The following is a 22,959-nucleotide window of genomic DNA, read 5'->3' on the forward strand; positions in this document are numbered from 1 at the left end:
CACTTAAGTGCATAGTCCCTCATATATTCATGTTAAATTACACTATACATACATTATTGTACAGTTTTAATAACAAATGTATTAATATGTAAACTATTACATTTACAGATGTTTACATTGCTATTATGATACAGGCATCAGATCAGATATGATTTTTCTTTTTTATGTAGTGTGACAAAGTGAGTGGGGAGAAAAGCCTTCGGTGAGTAAGTTTTTATGGGGTGAAGTTGGGGTGTGATGTGGTTCATGTACTGACAGCTTAGTGTGATGACTGAGAGAAAATCTCATGTAAAGAAGTACTTGTTTCTAGCGTCCAGTTATGTCAAAAAGTAAACAAAAATGCTAAATAACACACATACAAGGTTTTTATGTAGTCTGAAGAAATTGTACTGTAAAATGTGTTGGAGACAAATCTAACAAATGTCATTCCATGAAAAAATGAAAAGTGGATAATTAGGTATTCGGACATGGACAAAATCATGGTGCTCATGTGAATATAATGTTAAATTAATAATGTTCAATTAAAGCAACAGGGGTGACAGCCTTATCTGGACAGTGCCGTCAATGATGACTGAAATATAAAGCAAAATGTCAAATTATATCCCACAATTAGACAATGTGATTTCCTGAGAGTCATCCCAATTTTAGGAATGGATAAAACACAGATATAAGGTACCAGGACTAGCTTGTAAATAAATTAAGCTTCTCATGACAAAATGCTGCATCCAAAATTACATGAATGGCCACAGAAAACAATGCATGTGTGGGAAAAAATATTTTTGGGGAAATATATAATTGCACAACATTAACTAACTTAATTGATGAAACTGGTAGGAAAATTAAATGGGAATGCACTAATATGAAAATATCAGGGTAGATGCTGATATTTTCTGCGGATATTATAAAGATGTAGATGTGGAGCCTACATTCACCTGGAGTCACAATAAATTTGTATTTCTATTAATAAACATAAAGTTTACATATGCAGCATCAAAAATGAAACAAAATGCAAACTGGTTCAATCCTGGGTTATAAAAAGTACGTCAATAAATCTCGGTTTGAAAGAAAAAATAAACAAATCTGCGCAGATTGGTGCAACACTGACGCTCACGTCGCTGCTGTTCGTCAACACCAGCTCGGCTGAAGCGGTGAAAACGCGGCTGTTTCTGGTGCTGTGACAGTAACCCCACACCCACAGAGAGCATCACTGCAGCTGCAGACATCTTTATTTACCTCCTGAAATGCAGCTAAGGTACGGTCTGGTGACCTGCTTTCTGCAGTTTTCCCACACGCACGTTCTCACGCCTCTGTCTGACTGATGTTGAACGCGGGGAGACTTCCTCTTCGTGTGAGCCCGCGGTCTCCTCAGCAGCTTCTCCCCACACTGCCCGACTGAGCTCCGTGATGACGGACAGCATTTTACCAGCAACAGCCATGTGCCCGGTGTCTCTCAGCCCAGAGCGTATGAGCGGCTGAGAGGAGGAAGAGGAGGAAGAGGGCGCGGGGTGACAGGACTGAAGCTCGGAGTTTATGAATGAACTTTGCTGAACATGGAAGGTGTGGACGGGCGGTTTCGAGGAAGTGGGATGTGGCCAGTCGACTTGAGAGCTTCTGGCAACACGCTTTGGTAGTTAGCGGGTTCAGCCGTTTTATTGGCTCGGGTCTCTGAAGTAGCTCCTAGAGCTCGGACACATCATCCAGGTGAACCGAGTCACTAACAGCGCTCCCTCACTCAGCCCTCACAGCTGGATAACAGGACTATGATATGACCCCTGAAGCTCGGCATGGCTACAGAAGACCGGCTGGTGGAGTCCTCTCTGGTTGTGGACGATCTGTTGACCCGAGGCGAGGAGCGACCCAGCGGTTGTGTTCCGCTGCCCCATCAGGTGGCTGGACACAAGTACGGCATCGGGAAAGTGGGTCAGTTACCGCCGACTGTCTCTAATGTTAAATTAGACAGCCGTGTGAGACAGGGTCTGCTCTAACTTACCATTTCTGGGCTCATGAGCGTGTGTGAAGACTGAGGTGTGAATGGTCCCCGCTTTCTCATTTTGTCGCTTTCCGCACCTACTCTGGTGCAGATAAGGGAAAGACACTGCTCAGCTATGTGAGCTATGTGTAGTTTTACAGCTAGATATTAAAGCAGTGAGAATAGGGTGAATAATTGGTGCTTTTTCAATTGAATTAATTTATTTCTGCAGATTTTCACTGATACGAAACTGGATATATTAATATTATTCACAACATGACTAAAAATACACTTCCTAGAGTTGTGTGAGTCTACAAGTTGTCCATTTTTCCAACCTCACATTAACCCCTAATCATTAAAGCGAATGTTTGGAACAGTGCCTTTATGGCCAACATGGCCTCTCTGCTGATTGGCTTGTGTGTGTGTTTGTATCCCTCATTCAACTTGCCTCATTCATACTCATGCAGGCTGGAGATCCTCAAAAGAGGGACACAGGACACATGGGTATCCTGAGGGGGGGTTTGAGACTAAAGGGGGCCCTCTGTCCACTGTAGTTAGTATGTCATGGCTGGGGCGGTTGTATGTTGCACTGAAAGGAGACAGTTTGGTCATACAGGTTATTTATAGGTTTTGCTAAATGTATTAATTAATGTACTGTAGTTACTGTAGTTGTATGGTTTGACACATAGGCACACTGCCACAGTCCTACAACTTAGGCCTTCATGAACCCCCCAAAATCCCCTGCCTTCCCCCCCCCGCCCCCCCCCAGCCACGACAGCCTAACTACAGTGGATACCCATGTGTCCCCAGTGTACTTTTTTTGAGAACAGAAATTTGATCACCCTAGCATTTGGATCAAATGTTTTAAAGATGATGATCAGCACACCATCAGCAAGCCATAAAAACAACACATTCAAAACTAGCTGAGTTTATATATATATATAATATAAACTCAGCTAGTTTTGAATGTGTTGTTTTTATAAGGTCACAGATTTGCAGGTATCCCCTTATTCAGCCTACAGCGGTATGTATGTAAGAGAAAGAGAGAGAGAGAGAAGAGTTAATTCTGTGATCTTTGCATACTACACTCAAATACTTTGCTGTATCAATATTTCATGTTACTCAGCCAGGCTCTTCCCAGCCTGTATCTAATGGAAGTAATCCAGTGGCAGTGAGATGGTGCATTTATTTCCTACTCCTTATACAGTAGATCTAATGCTTATGCCCTGTCTGTTTGGAGGCATCAGATCTGGCAGTGGGTTACCTAAGGTTATCAACTCTCCATCTCTTTGTACTTGGAGGAATTAATGAGTGAGTGGTGGGTGTGTAATCCCATCTAGGATGGGTGGGGTTCTGGTGTTTTTTTTAAGATAAACAGCATGGCTAAGGCTAATCTGATGGTCTTAACAATTCTCACCTCCTACACCTAAAGTCTTAAAGGTTTCCGTGATGTGAGAAGACTACAAAATAGCCTGGGGGTGGTACTATCTACTTTTTCACAGACCCAGAAAGCCCTGTGAATGAGAATGCATTAAGAGCTTTTTTTCCGGATGGCTGTCTGATTGTGGTTGCTCAGCATTTGGGGGATGTTTGAACAAAGCAGCTGAGTTGCCGTCTGGGTTGTGTGTGTGTGTGTGTGTGTGTGTGTGTGTGTGTGTGTGTGTGTGTGTGTGTGGTAAATGACTGAAAAGACTGGGCTGCAACTAATGCTGTTAACAATGCAAATATCAGCTTTGAGAGCAGGATTATTCTGCATGGTTCATATAGTTGTTTAATTAAGTGGCAAGTACAGAAGTTGAAAGGAGGTCTACACTACACTCCTTTTAATATATAAAACTAACATACTATATTTTAAATTAAGCAATTGAACAGCATTCGTGCATTTATGTGTGCAGAAGTGAGTTTTCTTGTTTAAAAAGATGAATAAGTTAAATAATCAATGTTGTCTTTTAATGTAATCAACTATAAACTAATGAAATGATTTATTTATTAATCAGTTTTAGTATATGCCAACCAAATGCTGTCTAGACAGTCAAATAGGGATTTTCACTTTTCTTTTGTAATCAGTATGTGATCAGAATGGTTTAGTGCTGGCACCTGCATCAATACCATGGCTGAGATTTAAACCTATACTTATGTGTAATTGCTCAGGTATCTTGCAGCATCCTGATGGCACAGTACTGAAACAGCTGCAACCACCTCCCCGAGGCCCCCGTGAGATGCAGTTCTACACACAGGTAACATATCCCACTGCAAAAAAGACAGATATGTAGACAAGTATAAAACCATTATGCTTCACTACATATGCAGCTAATGGTATATTTTTCTGAAATATCACATAGGCTGCTGTTTGTCTCATTAGTCCACTAACTGGTCTCCTACCTAACTCTTATTTTTCTTTAGGTGTATGCTCAAAACTGCACTGATCCCCAGCTACTGACCCTACAACACCACCTGCCCAAGTATTATGGCACATGGGCCTCACTGGAGTCACCAAATGGTAAGAAGATACACCTGTCCAGTACTGACCTTCTGAATATAGCAACATCATCACATCAGTTTATGGCATCAGTCTTATTATGCAGAAGTAAACACTTTTTAATACGTTACATGACCGGCAGAAGGGAGGGAGTTACTTCTCTGTAAATGGCTGTTAATGATTGTTTTATACTGGTGGTTCTTATCAGTGAACTGTAAGTGTGGAATGATTCCATAGTGAATTACATCATGCCTGACAGGAAGTTGTAGATCAGTTTTATGTGAGAAATGACAGTAGAAAGGATGGATGGAAAATGTGGAATTGTGTTTACGAGCCTTCCAGCCACATTAGTTTTATGTTCTAAGAGTGACACTGGAGCCAGAGTATATCTCCTGCCATGCAAGTAAGCTTATTAATGAATCTATTTGTTTGAGGAATAGGTGTGTGTAACCGGGGTGTATTTATATTGTAGTATTTTTTTGTGCTTTGGTTCTTGAGCATATATGTTAAAGGATAACTGTTTTAATGTGACCACTTTAGACTTTAAACCAAGAGTGACCATCCCAGCTACAGCAAACACAATAAAACACTGTGTCCCAGCCTGGGCTTCTAATCAGCTGACCGTGTTGAGAACCAGCCAGCCAGTGATTGTTGACATGACTGAAAAGAATTGACTGGTTATATAGTCTTATCAGAGTCTCGCAGCAGAGCAGCTGCAGCCCAGCCCTCCGAAACTGCGCTCACTGTAGGCGGTAGACTTTATCTCAAGTTAACTGCTGATGTGGAATGTGAAATGAAAATCACTGTAAAAGGAATCAAAGTTGCTTAAAATTTAACCTGAGATGACTTATCCATGGCCTGCCCATCAATGTGTTCTTTAGAAGCTTTACAGAAATTAAGTTTAATTTGTTAGATGGATCCGGTATAGTTTTGCAAAAATAGTTGTGCAGTCGTTCTAATGTTTATATTTATTGACATTTAGCAGATGTTTTTATCCAGAGAGTATCTCTATGTAGTGTAAGTAGGCTAGAGACATACTAGAGACATATGTAGAGCCAAAGACATACTAAGCTACTGCCTGGCTGAAGAGTCAGTGCTAATACAAAAACTGCCTGATTTTTAGTTACGCACAATGCATAATGTAGACATTTCGAAAGAGTGATCACACACAATAAGTACAGTGTTATGAATCTATTTTTGAAGACCTCAATACATTTGTTCCTCCACCAGAACAAAGAAAAGTGTAGATGCTTGTTGTCATTTATCTTACAGGATATCAGGTCAGTCAGAGTCGTACTTGAAGCTTGAAGGCGTCTAGTTACAAATCAGGTTTTGACCATTTCCATCCGGGTGGATGGGGGTGTCTAACGTGGGCAGCTACTGGTGGCCAGTTAAACTACTGAACTTGGAAGGTTTGCATGGTGACAAATCTATTAGCAATTCAACATTATGCTGCAAATCTGTATTTAAAGGGGTTTTGACAGCATTTTTTGTAAAGCTTGTGACCATTGCTACAAAAGTAAGTAATTTGTGGGTGGAGCTTGTATACATAATTTACTTTTCACTATAGTGCAGCACAAGAAACATCAACTGACAAATCTAACTTTGTCCCTTTCGTGAATCTGTGGGGTGACAACAGTAGTCCTTTGCCTGATGTCCACCCTTTTTGTTTGTATTTGCTTTAGAAGTGTATCTTAAGCTGGAGGATGTGACACGGAGGTTTGCGTGTCCATGTATCATGGATGTGAAGATCGGGAGGAAGAGCTATGACCCGCTCGCCTCGCGAGAGAAACGTGAAGCGCAGATTAGAAAGTATCCTCCGATGGAGGAGGTTGGCTTTCTGCTTCTGGGAATGAGGGTAAGGCACTGTGTGTGTGTGTGTGTGTGTGTGTGTGTGGGGGGGGGGGTGTGTGTGTGTGGGGGGGGGGGGGGGGGGTGGGGGGTGTGTGTGTGTGTGGGGGGGGGTGTGTGTGGGGGGGGGGTGTGGGTGTGTGTATGTGTGCTTGTTTCCATGTTTACTCTTTATTAAAGCAATAGTTCAATGGAAAGTTAAATGTACACAGCTTCTGTACACAGTTTTGCACTGGAGCTAAAGGGCCAAAGTAGCTAATAAGTCAATAACACCTGGCAGTTTTCTAGCTTCATTTTTGGTCAAATAATATTACAGTTTGCACAGCAATATGTGGTCTAAGCATGCTTGTAGTTTTCAACTTGTGGGCACAAAAGGACCATGTTTCAATTCCAAACATGTCTTGACTGATTGATCACATTTAAGATATGTGGGGATTGTGTACATTTGATTTATGGCTTTATTGCTTTATCTGTTGTTACTATGTATTGCTTCAACATGTCTGCCCTTATCTTAGTTATGGAACCTGACCATCATGTTCTATACCCTTCTTGTTCTTATCTTTTTGTTATCTGAGTCTCTTTTTGTGTTTGGGATACTTGCCTACTAGCTCACGAGAACTATTTCTTTTTGTATCATTCTTATAACCATGGCAAATACAGGTAGTATAGTAGCATATTCGTATAAATATAGTGTTTTTTATTATTATTCTTTTATTTATTTATTTATTTATAGACGACACTAGAAATTCTGGGCCTCCTGAAAGCTGTTTGGGCATGGACCCCTTGCCTACCTCCATTTTACCTTAGCAAAGTGTGTCAAATAGTTTTTACCTTTTTTTAATAAATAAAAAACATACTTACTAATTTCAAGCTTATTAGTTCAGAGACCAGTTCCCCTAGACAGCGATAAGGTCTAGTCCTGGACTACACAGTATTTTGAAAAGAAGTTATTTAATAGAGGTTGGCTTGGTCCTGGTCTGGAAAACTGTTCTTTAGTGTTTAGAAGTTTATTAGTATGACAAAATGTCCCACAGTCACATCATTTACTAAAAGACCTGGATCTCATAATCGTCACAGATAAGCTCATCTTCTCCCTTGATTCTGGTGCCACCTGCTGCATATAATGGGGGTTGAAACGTTATTGCAATTGGTTATTCTGATGATAAAAGAAGCTAAAAAGCATTATTGATCATTTATTTGTTAAGTAAGGAAACAAGCCTCAATTGTTAATAAGTGTAGTTCCTGTATTGTCATTGAACAAAGTTCAAAAGAATGTTGTGAAACTTTCTTCTTAGAGACGGTAACTGCACTAAAACACTGACAGCTCAAATGAGGGAGGCCTTCTACACAGAATGTGAGGCATTTCTGGTGTCACTGCATGTACAACTATATATTATTTAATAAATACAGTGTCACAATTAAATCTCTTTCAGTAAGGCTAAAGTGAGGCTAAGAATACCAAAAAGGTACAGTGTTTGTGACGCCCTGTGTTTTCTGGGCCCTAGGAATTGTCTCATCCACCCCACCCCTCTGTAATGAAATCTCTCTCTCTTTTTTTTTACCTATTTAAAAAAAGCAGAAAATACAGAAAATACAAACCGATGTTGCATTCAAAAACATATTAATATATATTAATATTAATATAGTTAGTAACATATAATATAACAGTATAACATAATAAAACTGTTTTCTGTAACATATAGAGCTAAGAATAATAGATAAATAATTTCAGTAATATTTATTATTCTTCCTACAGCTTCTTGTCTGTCTGGTGTAAAAGCTGTAAAAGTAAGAGCTTGTCCTCTTTCCAGCTTCACTGAAGAAGCCTGATCAATACTCCAAGCCCTTTTCTAGCAACTGCGTTAATTACCTGAGTTGATTTGATAAGAGACGTTGGGCAAACCTCCAGAAAGTGATAGACGTGGCCAGTAAATGATCAATAAGCGCTACAGATAATGCCCCACCACACAGCTGAAGTCTGCCTCTCTGAGTAACTCACTGAAAAGAGGATAAGATACTGTATGCACTCAAGCCTTCTCTGAAACAGTAAGAAGAACCATCTGATTTATAGTCTGATTTACAGTCCGTCTCTGCAGTGAGCCTACCTCTTCCACTGCCTGTAGAAACGATGGTATATTATTATAGAAGGACTTGTGATAAGTCTGTGAAGAATGCCAGTGCTTTATGGATGTCATATTAACAAATAACAGTACACCACAGGATGCCGTATGCACACGCCCCTTCTGTTGAAAAGCTTAAGTTGAAGATCTGCTATTTGGCCACTAGAGGGCAATCTCTCCAATAGTTTGAAATAACCGCTGTGTGGTCGTGGAGGGCTGTGACAGTGAAACATCATATGAAGATGTCAGATCATCCTCTTGAATAGTTTATGGTATTATTAACTTTAAGTTGTTTTATTAAAAGGCAGTTTTTATCTGATGGTCTAAGACGATAGAATAAGGTTTTGGCTGCTGGTGATAAATATTTGATTGCGCCTTTTGGAGCTTACCCTCACTGTCCTCTGCCCTGTCTCTAGAGAATGAGCACTGTCTTCCTGGCTTTCTGCCATAGCCCTCCTCCCTTCAGTCAAACACACACACACACACACACACTCTGTTCCTACATTCTTTTTATTTTAGAATCCAATTAGTTTTTCTCTCTGGATAAGATTTTCTCAAGCTCTCCAAGGACTCTCTCTGTTTCTCTCCCTCTCTTACTCCTACTTACTGTTTATCACCCTTTTCTCCCAATTTTAGCTGTTGTTGAAGCCCTTCTGTCCTACAGTTATGAAATGTCTTACCTACCTACCACAGTTGGTAATATCATAGTACAAGGTTGGAGGCAGTGACAGCATTCCACCATGTTGTGGTCAGGTCATTTGGATCAGTTCATCCAAAAAACAGTCCCTAGCATCCTCTCATTTTGTATCTGCTTTTCTATTTTTATTGCTTTTACTTGCTACTGGCTTAAAGCTTGAGGTTTTCAGGGGGAACAAATGCTTGGTTCTTGGTTCTGCACTACGTTCATCGCCTATAGCTTATTGTGGACAGTGTATTGTCTGTACGACTGTCTGCACTGAACTGTGATAGTTCGGTTTGAATACACGTACCATTACACCCCTATGTTTCATATTGTACTCATGTTTTCTTTCCCATTCACAATATTCCCTGTCTCATTCTCAGGTGTACCAGGTAAAGTCAGAAAGCTACATCCGTCATGACCAGTTTTATGGACGCAGTCTGAGGAAAGAGACACTCAGAACTGGTAACTATAGTCATTTCCTTCACAGGAAAAATAATGAACTATAATCATTAATACACACAGATAACTGAGTTACAAAAATATTTGTGCTCCTTTCTTGCTTTTATGTTTTCAGGCTTGGCTCAGTTCTTTTATAATGGAGAGGAGCTGAGGAAAGATGTCATCTCTCTGAGCATCTGTAAGATTCGTGACATCCTGCGCTGGTTCGAGGGTCAGAAGCAGCTGCATTTCTATGCCAGCTCTCTGCTGTTTGTGTACGAGGGCTTGCCTCACTTAGCTAACGGAATCAAGTGGAGGGAAGACATCCAGACAGGACAGGAACATGGGCAAGGTGAGCCAGAGTGCAATAATAACATTCACCTTGCCAACTGCAAGCTTCGGGGTCACCGCTGCAGCTTAGCCTCTCAGAGGAGCGCCTGTGGCTGGATAAACTGTAGTGACCTTCCCCTGGACATTCACCATGTGAGGCAAGAGAATGGGATTTGGTCTCACACTTTACAGAACCACCTGGAACAGGCTAATGGCAGTGGAGGGAAGAGGGAGGACCAGTTAAGAAACATGAGAGTGGCCGAATACAGGAGAACAGGGTTTGGGAGAGGAAGGTGGAGAGATGGAGAGAAGAAGGAAGATGTGGAGGTCAGAATGATTGATTTTGCCCATGTTTTTCCTAGTGATAGCCCAGATGAAGGCTACATGTATGGCTTAAGGAACCTTCTCTCTGTACTGGAGGAGATCCTCCAAGGCTGATTCTGTCACCTCTCTGAAATCTGTCTGCTCAGTTGGATTTTATTGGATGTCTGTCACTAAAAATTTTGGAAAAGAATGCAGTCTGTCACTGAAGATTGCAACACCAACCTTGTACATACACTCACTGGCCATTGTATCATTCAAGTTTACACCGTTCACCTATGTGGTTGATGGGCCTGATAAAATGGTCAGTGAGTGTTGGTACTAAGCTAGTAGCTCAGTGTAGACACGCTGCTTAAGGTAAGCCATTTTTTAAATAATCATCTCAAATGTGTTGGTCAGTTTTTGATTGCCTAATGCATCCTTTTCTAGATCTTATTCAGTGTGGAAATATTTTAAAACTATGCCTGTAGGCACCTACAGCCTCACACCACTTCTAAAGCACTCATAAAGACCATTGTGTGCATGTGGTCAGGCTGTAAGAGGTGTCTGCATCAAGCATTTGTCGTAACTTTAATAAACAGGATGTAATGGTACTAACATGAATGGGACTTCTACATTAGAACAAGGCATCACTCAGTTTCAGTCTAAAGCCTGTTGTTGGTCGCTTAGCTAAGCTGCTTTGTGGTGTTCATGTGATCAGTGTTTCTGAGACCTGTTAATTGTACTGCACTTTGTGCAGATCTTTTAGTTTAGTTTGTTTATTAATATTAATTACAAATCAGTAGATTGTGTACAGGCAATGATTCCCAAGCTACAGTCCCTTCTTTATCTGTGTCTTTGAGGAATCACTCTAATTCACTTTAAAACTCCATTTTTGCTGTGGGAGTAGCAACAACTCTTCTGTTGTTTTGGAAGAAAATCATAATCAGGAAGCAATTACCCTCTAAATGGGTATTTTGCGAACTCAAAAACATCTAAATTAGAAATTTAGAAGTCTGAGGTAGCATTTTAATCATCTTAGAAAATTACCAGAGGGATATGAAAAAGGCATGAGCTTCAGTAATGACTCACTGATATCTCAATTACTAAACCAGAACACACAAACAACATGAGCCATTTACACTGTGGAGCTCTCGGCTGAAGTTTTTAGCCCGTACTGCCTATATACCTTCCCTGAACATCTCTGTTTAGGGAAGGTATTTTCTGGCACAGATGTGATTTTCAAATATCATATTGATCTTGTAGCCATTTCTAATGCGCTCACTGCCAAAATAACACTTTCAAATAAAAAATGTATTCGAATTTATAATTCCGAATGATATTTATATTTTTGCTAATAATAATAATTGCTTTATAAGCAGTGGAAGATGGCTGACTGTAATTATTTTAGCTTTTATGATATTAATGATGTTTTTAAAAATAGCTCTGGAAACAATCTCGTACAGTAATTGATTGAATCCCAAGTGGTTTCAAGTGATTTGGAAAAAGAAGTCTTTTCTCAACATGGTGCTCCAAAGTGTTATCATCTCACTGCAGTCCTGTTGGTAAGGAAATGTAGTAGCACAGTTTGTCAACTAATATGAAGTGTAATATTCATACAACTGGAAGAAAAGTTGTAGTCATAAGCCTTTTTCTTTCTTTTTTTTTTTTTTTTGAAAAAAAAAGCCAGTCCGCTTTGAGTAATATACAGTAACCTACTTTTGAAAATCATTTTCCCCAACTTGTGATTTCAAGGGACATTAGTTCCATTTAATATGCAGCGGAATATATTGAATTACCCCAATTGTAATGAAATAATAACAGGCATGTACATAGATTTTATTCTCCTGGCAAACGTTTTCGCTCTTATTAGGACTTTCAGACACTGATGTTTAAATCACATTGTTGTTTGTTGATAAAACCCAATTAATTACATTTTCTTTTTTAAAGAATATATCAAAAGCACATTGTTTATACTGTTCTCTGTAACATTCGCACAAAAATGTGTGGCTTTTCATGTGTCCAGAGATCTCATAGCAGTCACTGACCTGAATTTCAGTTAGAAGGCAGACTTATTGAAAATGTTCATCTCATGAGGCAAAAATAGCTGAGCAGTGAAAAGCCCTAATACAAGCTCAATTCATATATAGGCATGAATCCATTGATTGATCTTTTATACATAATCTGTTCAAAGCAGTGGACAGAAAATACAAGCAGCGCCTTTCTGTCTTCGAGAGATGGCTCTGTTTTGACTGTGAGATTTGAGCGAGAGCAGCCTTGAACATGAAGGCATTTAACTTTAATCTCGTACACATCTCACTATTCTGTCTGAACCAGCTTATGCCCCCAATTCCGGAGCGGCCTTCTTTTCCACACTTTCGCGTTGGACCCTTGTTCTGCTGTTTACATACTTGTGTTTTACTGGTGTTCCGTTTAACGCACATGCCTGCAGAAGAAGTGATGCCGGGCTCTTCGATGCGGTGTGCTGTGCAGCACTCTGTTTTCTTTCTGCCAACCTCTAGATTTGTGAATGTCTTATTTTGTTGCTTTTGCTGCTCTGGTGCTCGAAAATACCTCACTTTTGTCTACAAGCCAGGAAGCCCTACCAACAGGTAGGTAACCTTGATCAGGTGGTTATGCACAGTAATAAATGCAGAATTTCCTGTTTATACAAAATGTTGCTGCAAATGGTTCTTTGAGCAAGCCAAACCATATTTGTTACCTCAGATAAACCATGGGCCATTATTAACCAACCAATCTGAAGAAGAAATTTAATGGAGAAATTTAAATAGCCAGTTACTCAACCCAATTGTTAGGACTCTCCCCCCATCACATGTAATGCTCCCGACACTGGGAGGGTGAGGACTGGCGTATGCGCCCTCTGACACATGCACAGCGACACATTTCAACATGCTGTTGAAGCAACATCACCTGGCATCCTGGAGAGAGCAAGGCCGGTTGTGCTCACCAGTGATTCTCCGGTCATAGTGGACCTCTTGAAGCTTTAGTTTTTATAATAAAGATCCACACATTCACCAGTGTTTTCTTATTTGGGATTTGTTTAGTTTACAAGGACAGTTAAGTCCGTCATTACAAAAGCAGCTTAAAACATTTGAATTAGACTTTTTGTTTGGCCTTTTCCTAAGAACATTGGAATATACTAGTAAATGAGTCCCCACGTAATAGAAATGTGTGAGTGTGGCTGTCAATTTAAACAATTTTCATGATTCTTTATGGAACCAAAAGTGTTTTTTTTTCTACGGCACTGCTCAAAAACCCATTGTAGCACTTTTTATATGCAGTTTTTTTGTTTTGACCCTTGCAAATCCAAGCACCTTCTGTGGAATTGGAATTAATTAGCATGTATTAAGGCTGCTCTCAGATCTTCATTTTGTCCCTGTTCTGCAAGTCATATAGATACTCTACACCAAAAAATGAATAATTGATCTGAAGTGTTAGAAACACTGCTTGTTAAACAAGAGAGGTTGCATAATTCCCATGAATTTGCCATTCTTTTCCAAGTGTTTTCTGAAAATGTCCTTAAACAGTGTTTTAGGCAGGGTTTGATATGGTTAATACATAGGATTCAGATGTACAGGACGTTTTGCGTGTGTAATATTCTTTGATGGGGATGAAACTGGAATAATGTTTTGAGGGATGTTTTGTGCACATTGTATCTCTTCATCCAAAACTAACCTTCATTGTGGTATGACCCGCTTTTGACTTTTGACGTGTGAATATTGCAAAAATATTTATGCAGATTGAATATAACGATACGTTGTGTATATTTGGAAATGTTTGAAATAAATAAATAAATAAAACTGTTTCTTTTTGGATTCAGATTGACTCAAGTTGTACTTCTTCCAAATGTCAGGAGTAGCAGATTGTAATCTTTTGAGGTTTGTACTCAGAAGAACATTTTTTGAAAATGGGCGTCTTAAAAGTTTTTTAAGCAGGCAAATCTGAGCTAATCTGAGTGAAAGTCCATCTATTTGTACATTACACACAACTGCTCTATTGAAGATATCCAGCAGCTATCTGGAGCTGTGCTGTGCAGACAGCATTTGTGCTGCTTATGCACAAATTTCACAACTCTCTTTTCACATTTTGCACTCGTAATAACATGTAATATCGACAGTGATGTGTAGCAAGCATGTAGTCCAAAAATCCATTTCCATTTTTTTTTTTCCATCCTGCGCTTTCATTCATTTCTGAGTAAGACATAAAGCTCTTTTGAGAAATGAGAGACAAGAGGCCAGCAGTTTCATGATATTGCACTTTGATTTAGATGCATTATACCCACGAGGGGCCAGGGTAGTGGGGGCTTGGAGGGCCCTTTTGTAGAACACACACACACACACACACATACACACACACACACACACACACACCATTCAATGAAATTCAAATGAAATTCCTTTAGCACATTTGTTTAATTTTTAAGCTCTTTAATTGCTTCACATGTTGATCCATTTCTTTGCCTCTAATAGAGTAAAATGTGCAGTTTAACATGTTGCATGCTAATTAATGGCACAGAGGTATTAACAGTGTTTCTGTTCCAGTCCCTCGTGTGTACACTAATAAAATGATCATTTGAAAATGCATGCATGGATTTGTATGCATACAGACACAGCACACACCTTCCGGGGATTCTTTGTTACCTCATTTGGAGTTGTCCCACAGCTAAGTTTATTTAATTCTCTCCCCCAGGCCCCCTATAGTCTTTAAACTGGGGGGACTTTCCATTATTCTCCATTTGAATGTAATTTCAAATATAATTGGAGCCTCAGAACCAATTTCCTACCATAAGCCTCCTGTAGCATGTAGCTCTGTGTCTATAATAGAGCTTTACTATGGGAAAGGGTTTTATTTCTTAAACCGTTCAGCATGTACTTACTCTTCCTGTTTCCTAATGCTAACTTTTAATTGTCGCATATTTAGTGATCGTTTACCTACCAGCTGCAGGTGTGTGGTAGGACAAAGACATGTCTTTTAAAGTGAGTTAGATTTTTTTCTACACTATTAACTATTTAAAGTCAAGTGAATCGTATTTGCTACATATTTAATACAGTCATAGGTGTCTTAACGGCCTCCCTCACTGGTCTCCTTTTTACACAGTCACTCAGTTTGTGAGGACGTCCTGCTCTAGGTAGATTTACACTGAACTCCAGGGGATGCTCTATGATTATTCAGATCTATCTATGTCTTTACTCTACAATCACTCCAAACACATTCACTGCACTAAGGTGATCTCCACTTAAATTAATAGTGAGACTTATATCACCAATTGCCTGGAATTAGGTCAGACGCTTTATATTTATGCAATCTCTTGTTTTACATCTTATGTATGACATTAATTTGTAGAAGTCTGTTTCACTTTGAGATTAAAGAGGTTATTTCCTGTTATGTAGAGACCCATGAAGGGTTTCATTAGGATCTCTGATTCTCCGCAAGACGCAAGACCATGAACGTGCATCAAATCCAAATCGTAGAACCCATGATCTCCGTGATAAATTCCCAAACATACATGAAGAGGCACAGTTTCAGGTTACTGTGATGATGGATCTCAGGGTGCATAAATATGTGTTTTGCTAAATCTCTGGCTTGTGTAGAATGATAGATGGTCTTAGAGGAAATGCAGCGATGTGAATTTGTTTGTGTGTGCAAAACGCGGTGCTTTTAATAACTAAATGGTGTCATTCTCTTTTCAGTCCTCGCTGACAGCTCACTAATATGTCTGCCATTGATCTGACAGCACATTTGGTATAGAGCTCTCTGATGGAAGTGTGCGTGGGTGTGAGCGTTCGTTTCTGACAGAATCTGTGAAGTGTTAAAGTGCTGGAGGTAAAGGGCTGATGAAGAGGGCAGAGGTAGAATGTAGCATATAAAATACCTGAATTTGTCACACACTCACTTTAAATGACTGGCAAGCAATTCATTTCTGAACATATTAAAGTCATAGTTAAGAGTGAATGACAAAAAGTGTATTTTTAGAGGGTTTTTTGTATGATAAATTTAGATTTGAGCTTCAATGATTGATCAAGAGGCAGGAGAACGGGACTGGGACAAACTAATTTTCTATTTAAATCGTAAGCCTTATCTGACACTGCACCCCCATACATGACCTCATCAGCAAAACATAGTATTCTTGTTTCCTACTGTCAAACGTCTTCCTCTTTTTTTTTTTTTTTTATGAAAAAAAAAACAACAACAGCTGGAAAGCAACGTTCATAGAGTGTGTTGTAATTATGCTTACTGATATTAGACAGACTACACTACAACTTGACATCACACCTGTATTTAATGTACGAGAAAAAAAAGATTAATATGCAGCAGCTCAAATTTTAAATTAATATATAAAATATACAACAGCATGATAAATGAGACGACTTATTATCTTAATAAGTGTAGATTAAATTTAGAGCTTGGCAGCATAGTTTTAATGGTTCTGCACGGCACTTGTCACACAAATCTCTATGATACAGGAAATAAGGAACCCTTGCATTATGTACAGGGTGGCTCACCTGATAGATGGCCAAACAACGATGGATGGCCAAATCAGCCATTCAGATTTTCATAACCATTCAGATGATTGCATTCAGCTACTTTATGTTGCACCCATTGCTGACACAGATGTACAAATACACTCACAGCTTGTCTAGTCCCTGTAGAGAAGCTCTGATAATAGAATATTATACTCTAAAGCTGAGCGTGGGCTAGAGGGGTATAAAGCCCCCCAGCATTGGGCTGTGGAGCAGTGGAACTGTGTTCTCTGAAATGGGATGGGATGAGTTAGGGATGAGTTGGTGAGTTGGGAATAGGGTTGGGTGGGGATCATCCAACATTATGACCTCACTACTGCTCTTGTCGCTGAATGCAATCAAATCTTTACAGCAATGCTCAAGCAGAAAGCCTGCCCCAAACAGTTGAGACTACTGAGTTACCCCAACAAAAGCAGGATAAACTCGCTTGATACCCTTAATTTAGTAAGAAATGATGACTGAGCATGTGTCCCTATACTTTTGTCCACATAGTGTATCCACACAACTATAATTCTAATTGATTTAATTTCAAGTTACTTTACCCCTAAAGAAAAAAAAAATTAGGACACTTTTATCGTGACAGCAATGTAATTTCTGTGGGAAATAGGCAAAGTTATTCACTGGGCTATTGGCGTGGTTTGTTTTGGCATGGGAGACCAAATAAGAAGCTGGACAGAAGAAGAGTAAAGTCCAGCTTTTTGGTTGGACTGTTTTGATGATTACTGTTACCCAGAATTCAGAAAATCAAATTAAAACTTTTCTCTTGGGAGTGAATAATGTGAGCTAAACTTGAGACCTAAGTCTTTGCTGGCTCCAGTTTACTTTATTCTTAAAAGAGTACAATGGCAAAATGTTCTGGCTACAGTGGTTAAGCAATCCCAGGTTAACCACACAGACCCAGAGCTAGATTTTTTCTCAGTACCACTTCATCACGCCTAAGACTTGAAATGAATAAAACACTAGTTTGTAAGGCTAGTGCTAAACCAATCATGCTGGAAAACACTCCAGTCCTGCCTCTAGGCAATAAACATGAGAAGCCGTTTGTTTTCAGTTGGAAACCACTGTGCATATTTGCTGGCACACATTTAGTACCCAGAGCTATCAGGCTTCTGAAGCAGAATAGCAGGTCCCCTTCCCTTACTCTGCAGAAGACAGCATCTATATAAAATGTGCTCTATGACATGGACTGACCCTTCAATGCTAACCTTTTAATAGTGTACACAGCATTTAAATGAATCTGCTACCTTTAAAGCAACAGTACACAATAATTAGCATTTCTTGCTCCTGGGCTCCCCCTACAGCCAGAAAGTGTATTTTGTGCTTTGAGCCTCCACTAAAGGACACAAATCTCTCTCTGGACAAGCTAAGCGAAAACAGAACCGTCACTGAAAGTAAAAGAAGCATGTGAACTGCAGTCCTGTACTATTACTGGAATTTACATGACTCGGTTTAAGGCTCCTTTATACTTCCTTTATGTTTGAAAATGAACTGACCACCACTGCCAGCATTCTTCTATACGTCCTTTACATTGGCATAGATGTTAAGTAATACCTCCACTAGAGGGCAGTTCTGAGTCAAAGGTTTCTGACAACAACAGACAGGCAGTGGTGTTTAAAATTCCTAGATAGGTCACACAGCCTCTCTTCAAAAAAGTTCCACCATAGGTCCCTATTGGTTTTTCTGTTGGTTTTTCTGTCCCCAGGATTTCCATATCAGATATGGCATGTCGGCCATATCTGTAAGCTTTCAGAGAACGTGCACAAATCCGAACGAAATGAACATATGTAGACATATTTAATGTTGAGCATTAATACGCTTTTACAAAGCGTTACACAGTTCTCGCAAGCAATGTTCATGCACCAGAACTACATAGTGCAGTTAGCAGCGTGCCGAGTCATAGCAGTGGCAATGATAGAGAAGCTAATCACCCTTTCACAGGTCAGTGGAGCATCACAATGATTCTGCAGATGTTGTTTTAAGGTAAAAATGCTACAAATGCTGATTTAAAATTTAGTATTGCTATTCTAAAAGACAGCACAAGGCGATGTAATTCCCTATACGGCTATATACAATCTTTTACCTGGCACCAGCTGCAGTGAAGAGGCCACATCACACCTAAGCTGTCCTCTATACATCTTTTCTTTTGCTAATTAGGCAGTGCGTGTGAATTTGCGTGCATGTTTTTGCATGTGTCTGCATGTGTGCGTTTGTGTGTGTTTTCTATGCAACAGTAGGAATATTTCTCAGGCATGTGACAGGCTTGTAAAACAGCTCTTATCAGCGGGCAGCCAAAGAGTGTGAAGTGCTGTGGAATTAGAAAGCAGCACAGCCTAGAGATTTCATGAAGAGGGCCTGAGACTCCGGCAAGATATTTAGGCTTCGGGGTACGTATATACTGTGCATGAGTGCTGGTGGGTTTTTAGGTTAAAGGGGAGCATGAGGGCATCCCAGTGACCTGCCCAGTGTGCTGTGGTCATCTTCACTACAGGTGCAATTCATACTTTTCTTGCTGGCAAATAGGAAAATGTCTCTCTTGTTCTCAACAACAGATATATGGAGCTTTTCGTGTGTGCTTAGTGTGGCCACTGGCGAACAGAGAAATGGAAGTACAGCACTGATTCATTGTGCTCTGACATCACCCTCAGGAAAAGTGAACGCCATCCAACGTGCAGCGAGAATCTGCTGCATTATAGCTCTTAGAATTGACATCTTTCGACGTTAAAGACAAAAAAATATATAGCTTTGGCGCAAAAGGGGGGGGGGGGAGGGAGAGGAAGTGAGAGGGGAAGAGTGAGAGACGGAAGGCTTGTACCTGGCAGATGAGGTGATATGTCATAAAGAATTGGGCCTGTAGGGCCTAATAAGGATGTGAAGTGCTGACATCTCTGGCCTGCAGTCCTGCGGGCGTAAAAACATACCTTTTTCTCCTGAAAAGATTTCTGAGATAAACTGAGAGGAGCAACACATATCTCTACTGAAGCATTCAGAACTGCTTGTCTACGTGTGTGTGGGCAAGTGTCTCACAGTAAGTGATCTAGGACTAATAGTTTGCTTGACTGATTGCATGTAGACATGGTCATAAAATTGTTTGTTTATGTGAGTAGGAGAGTCAGTCATGAACTTTTTAAGAATTAATTTTTTTTTTTACATAGTTCCATTTTTCACAGGCTTAAAAGTAAATAGGTAATTAACTGATGAGCAGTTTTATGGGCAGGTGCAGCCTGTTCCTTTTTTATTCTGTGACAAATTGAAGACATAAAAGGTCTGGAGTTGATTACAAGTGTTGAATTTGCATTTGCTAGCTGTTCTTGGGTACTCTTGGTATGCAGTCCAAAGAGGTTTAGATTCAAGTGAACAATCAGATGCATTTTTTATTAAAAAAAGAAGGTGAGCTAACGCTAAGGCCTGGAAGACCACGAAAGACAACTAAAGCAGATGATCACCAAATTCTTTGGTAAAGTAAAACCTCTTTGCAACATCTGGTCAAGTCAAGAACACTCTTGAGGAGGTATGTATATCATTGTCAAAGTCTCGTGAATGTTTTCAGAAGGTTTACTTCAAGACACACACCAGTAGTAACACTCACAAAGTACATTCAGAGACTCCCCAAGGCCCAATGCCACGAAGAGAAAAAGGTGTCCCTCAAATAGACAGTCTTGCCCCTTCCATTTTTTTTATAGAAAAAACAAATATTTTTGCTAGCTTGTTCCATTTTTCTTTTAGTCTTTTCCACTGACAATCTATACTATTTAAATGTCTTTTATTTTTAATGAACTGTAGGCAATTATCCCAACAGGAAGCCTGTTTTATATTTTATATTGTTTTAATCAATGACACACCACTCTTCCACAGTAGCCCTCATTTATTGTGCCTAAAGTCATGCACAACCTGTACCACCATGAAAAATGAGATGTTCTAGTGAGTGTATTATTAAGTTTCAACAATGCTAATTGCTGCTATCATGTGATGGGTTAATAATACTAAATATAGTAGTTTTAGCTTAAATGCTGCCTTTTTTAAGCTAGCAAGACATGCATATAATACATTATTTACCTGGTTTATATGTGACCTCTTTACAATTAATAAATTGTAATTACAGCGAGATTGTAAGCATATTGGGCATGGTAAAGTTTATCAACATGTGAAACTGAAATTTTCTGAGCACTACTGTGTTTTCTGTCTTCACAAGAATGACAAGGCTTTTTATGGGATACACCGTAACGATATTTAAGCATGTGCGCGCAAAATTATTTATAAATTATAATTATAAATTATTATAGATTTACAACAGCACAAGGTTTCAGAATTGAAGTATATAATAGAAGTAAATAGAATATAGAATGCAAAAAGTGTGAATTCGGTTTGTTCTGTTGGTGATGGCGTTTTTCTGACAATCTTATGTGGCACTGTGTGGTAGTTTGTGTAAAAAAGTAAAGATTTTCAAGTTTTGTTGGATCACATTCATTAAATATCAGCCTGTGATTATAGAGTTGAGGGGCTAAAGGTTGATTATGTGGGCTGGATAGGCTTGTGTTGTTTAAGGCTTACAGTATGGATACTTTGAGGCTTACAGATGTGTGGAGCGGGATAGTTCAGTTTATAGTCAGAAAAAAAAAACAGTACAATTTCAAGCTAGCATGAGCACATGGGAAAAGATACCAGTCCAATCAATGGAAATCCACATCTTTATTAATCATAATGACCTTTTCTGAGGTGCTGGTGACTCTTTGTGGGTGAATGGTATCCTGAGAATTACCAAAAATCAATGAGTCATTCCGCTCACTGACAACTCCAATTCCAATTCTCACACTTTCTGTGTTTTCTCTCGCTCTTCCTGTATGTCTCTCTTTATCTTCCTCTCTCGCACACAAACACACAAACACACAAACACACAATTTTTCTTCCACACACTGAACCAGCAATCATAATTCCATCTAGCGATTGAGAATAGTTTGAGGAATGAGAAGGTGCCGTAATTTGCAGTAAAATATTGAGTGTCCTCAGGTGACCAGTTGAGCAGAAGCAGTGAAGCCATGCAGATAAACTGAGGAGGAGCACTGCTGCTGAACTGTATGACAGATCGATGTATGTCGACCTTTATGTTGCTGAGGGATAGATAGGCAGGAGAGTGCATACCAGACAAAATATGATGAAAAGCATGAGGGTGAATTCTCCCTCAAAACAAAGGAAGAAAAACACCCCAAGATGCCCAAGGTACAATTATGCAAGGTTTTGCAAAGCATGTCAATAAACCAGGCAGCATATAGGTGAGGATTGATCATTTTAAATTAAAGTAAATATATATATCATAAGGTGTTCATTATAGAGGTCATAGAGGTTAACTGGTTAACAGTGGCATGTTGATTGGTCTGTTCCACTTGCTGGAGATGTTGTTTCCCTCTGGCACCGTGGGAGCCCACTGTTATGCCTTTTGGGAGGTCACTGTGCCAGATGTCCATTCCCAGTACACTTTTATTATGGCCACTCTAGAAAACCCCACAAAGTTGGCAGTTTCTGAGATGCTACAACCCTTGGATCACTGTCACAGTCATATCAGAATATACAACCCTAGTTTTGAATGAACTCGGCCCGGGATGTCAAATGCTAGGGTTTGCTGCATGTATAAAGAAGCACACCAGTCAGATGTAGCAGAGTACAAAACAATCGTCACGGGCAAAGGATCTGAACTGATTGATGTCCAAAGGGGCATGATAATAGGGTACCAGGCACAGGATGGTAGCATCTCAAAAACTTCAGGGGACGTTCTAGAGCTGCGGTAGCAAAGATGTACCAGGAATTGACTTCTTGCACATTGAAATTCTCTCAACGGCATAACAGTAGTGTCCCACGGGCCATTGATGCCAGAGGGAAATGACGACTCCAATGAGTGGTGCAGAGCAATCAACACGCCACTGTGGACCAGTTAACCTCTATAATGAACACCTTCCATTACCTGATATAAAGTGTTATCTGAGCCAAGGGTGGGTTAGGTAGGTGGCCATGATATTCTGATAAAGCTGTGTATATGTTACCTACAGCAGCGAGGAGACTCCTGTGTTAGTGTGTTGGCATCTCGCTGAGTGATGGGTACTAAGCCAAGGCCACATAAAGACTTTTGGACACAGATGGCTGTGGTACCACCAGAGATTGAACTTGCATTCTCATGTTTATAGTGACATTGAACAGTTTTTTAGAGGTTACAAACGACAAAGATTTAAAACTATAAGCAACCAGACCTTTAACAAATG

The 22,959-nt window shown here is 39.7% G+C and overlaps 1 protein-coding gene across 1 annotated transcript; it reads left to right on the forward strand.

Annotated features, from left to right (window-relative positions):
• The first annotated feature begins 1,124 nt into the window (after nt 1–1,124).
• Nucleotides 1,125–12,479, forward strand: ipmka (inositol polyphosphate multikinase a). Its single transcript, XM_072677966.1, has 6 exons — nt 1,125–1,920; nt 4,121–4,206; nt 4,373–4,469; nt 6,134–6,306; nt 9,482–9,563; nt 9,676–12,479. The coding sequence occupies exons 1-6, from the start codon at nt 1,785–1,787 to the stop codon at nt 10,305–10,307; spliced, it is 1,206 nt and encodes a 401-aa protein (XP_072534067.1). The 5' UTR covers nt 1,125–1,784; the 3' UTR covers nt 10,308–12,479.
• Nucleotides 12,480–22,959: the final 10,480 nt, after the last annotated feature.

The sequence above is a fragment of the Salminus brasiliensis genome, chromosome 4, assembly GCF_030463535.1.
Source record: "Salminus brasiliensis chromosome 4, fSalBra1.hap2, whole genome shotgun sequence".
NCBI lineage: Eukaryota > Metazoa > Chordata > Actinopteri > Characiformes > Bryconidae > Salminus > Salminus brasiliensis.

Coding starts and splice junctions, on each gene's coding strand:
- ipmka (XM_072677966.1), top strand. CDS start 1,785: ATGGCTACAGAAGACCGGCTGGTGGAGTCCTCTCTGGTTGTGGACGAT. Junction 1,921..4,120: donor GTACGGCATCGGGAAAGTGG/GTCAGTTACCGC, acceptor GTAATTGCTCAG/GTATCTTGCAGCATCCTGAT. Junction 6,307..9,481: donor TTCTGCTTCTGGGAATGAGG/GTAAGGCACTGT, acceptor TCTCATTCTCAG/GTGTACCAGGTAAAGTCAGA.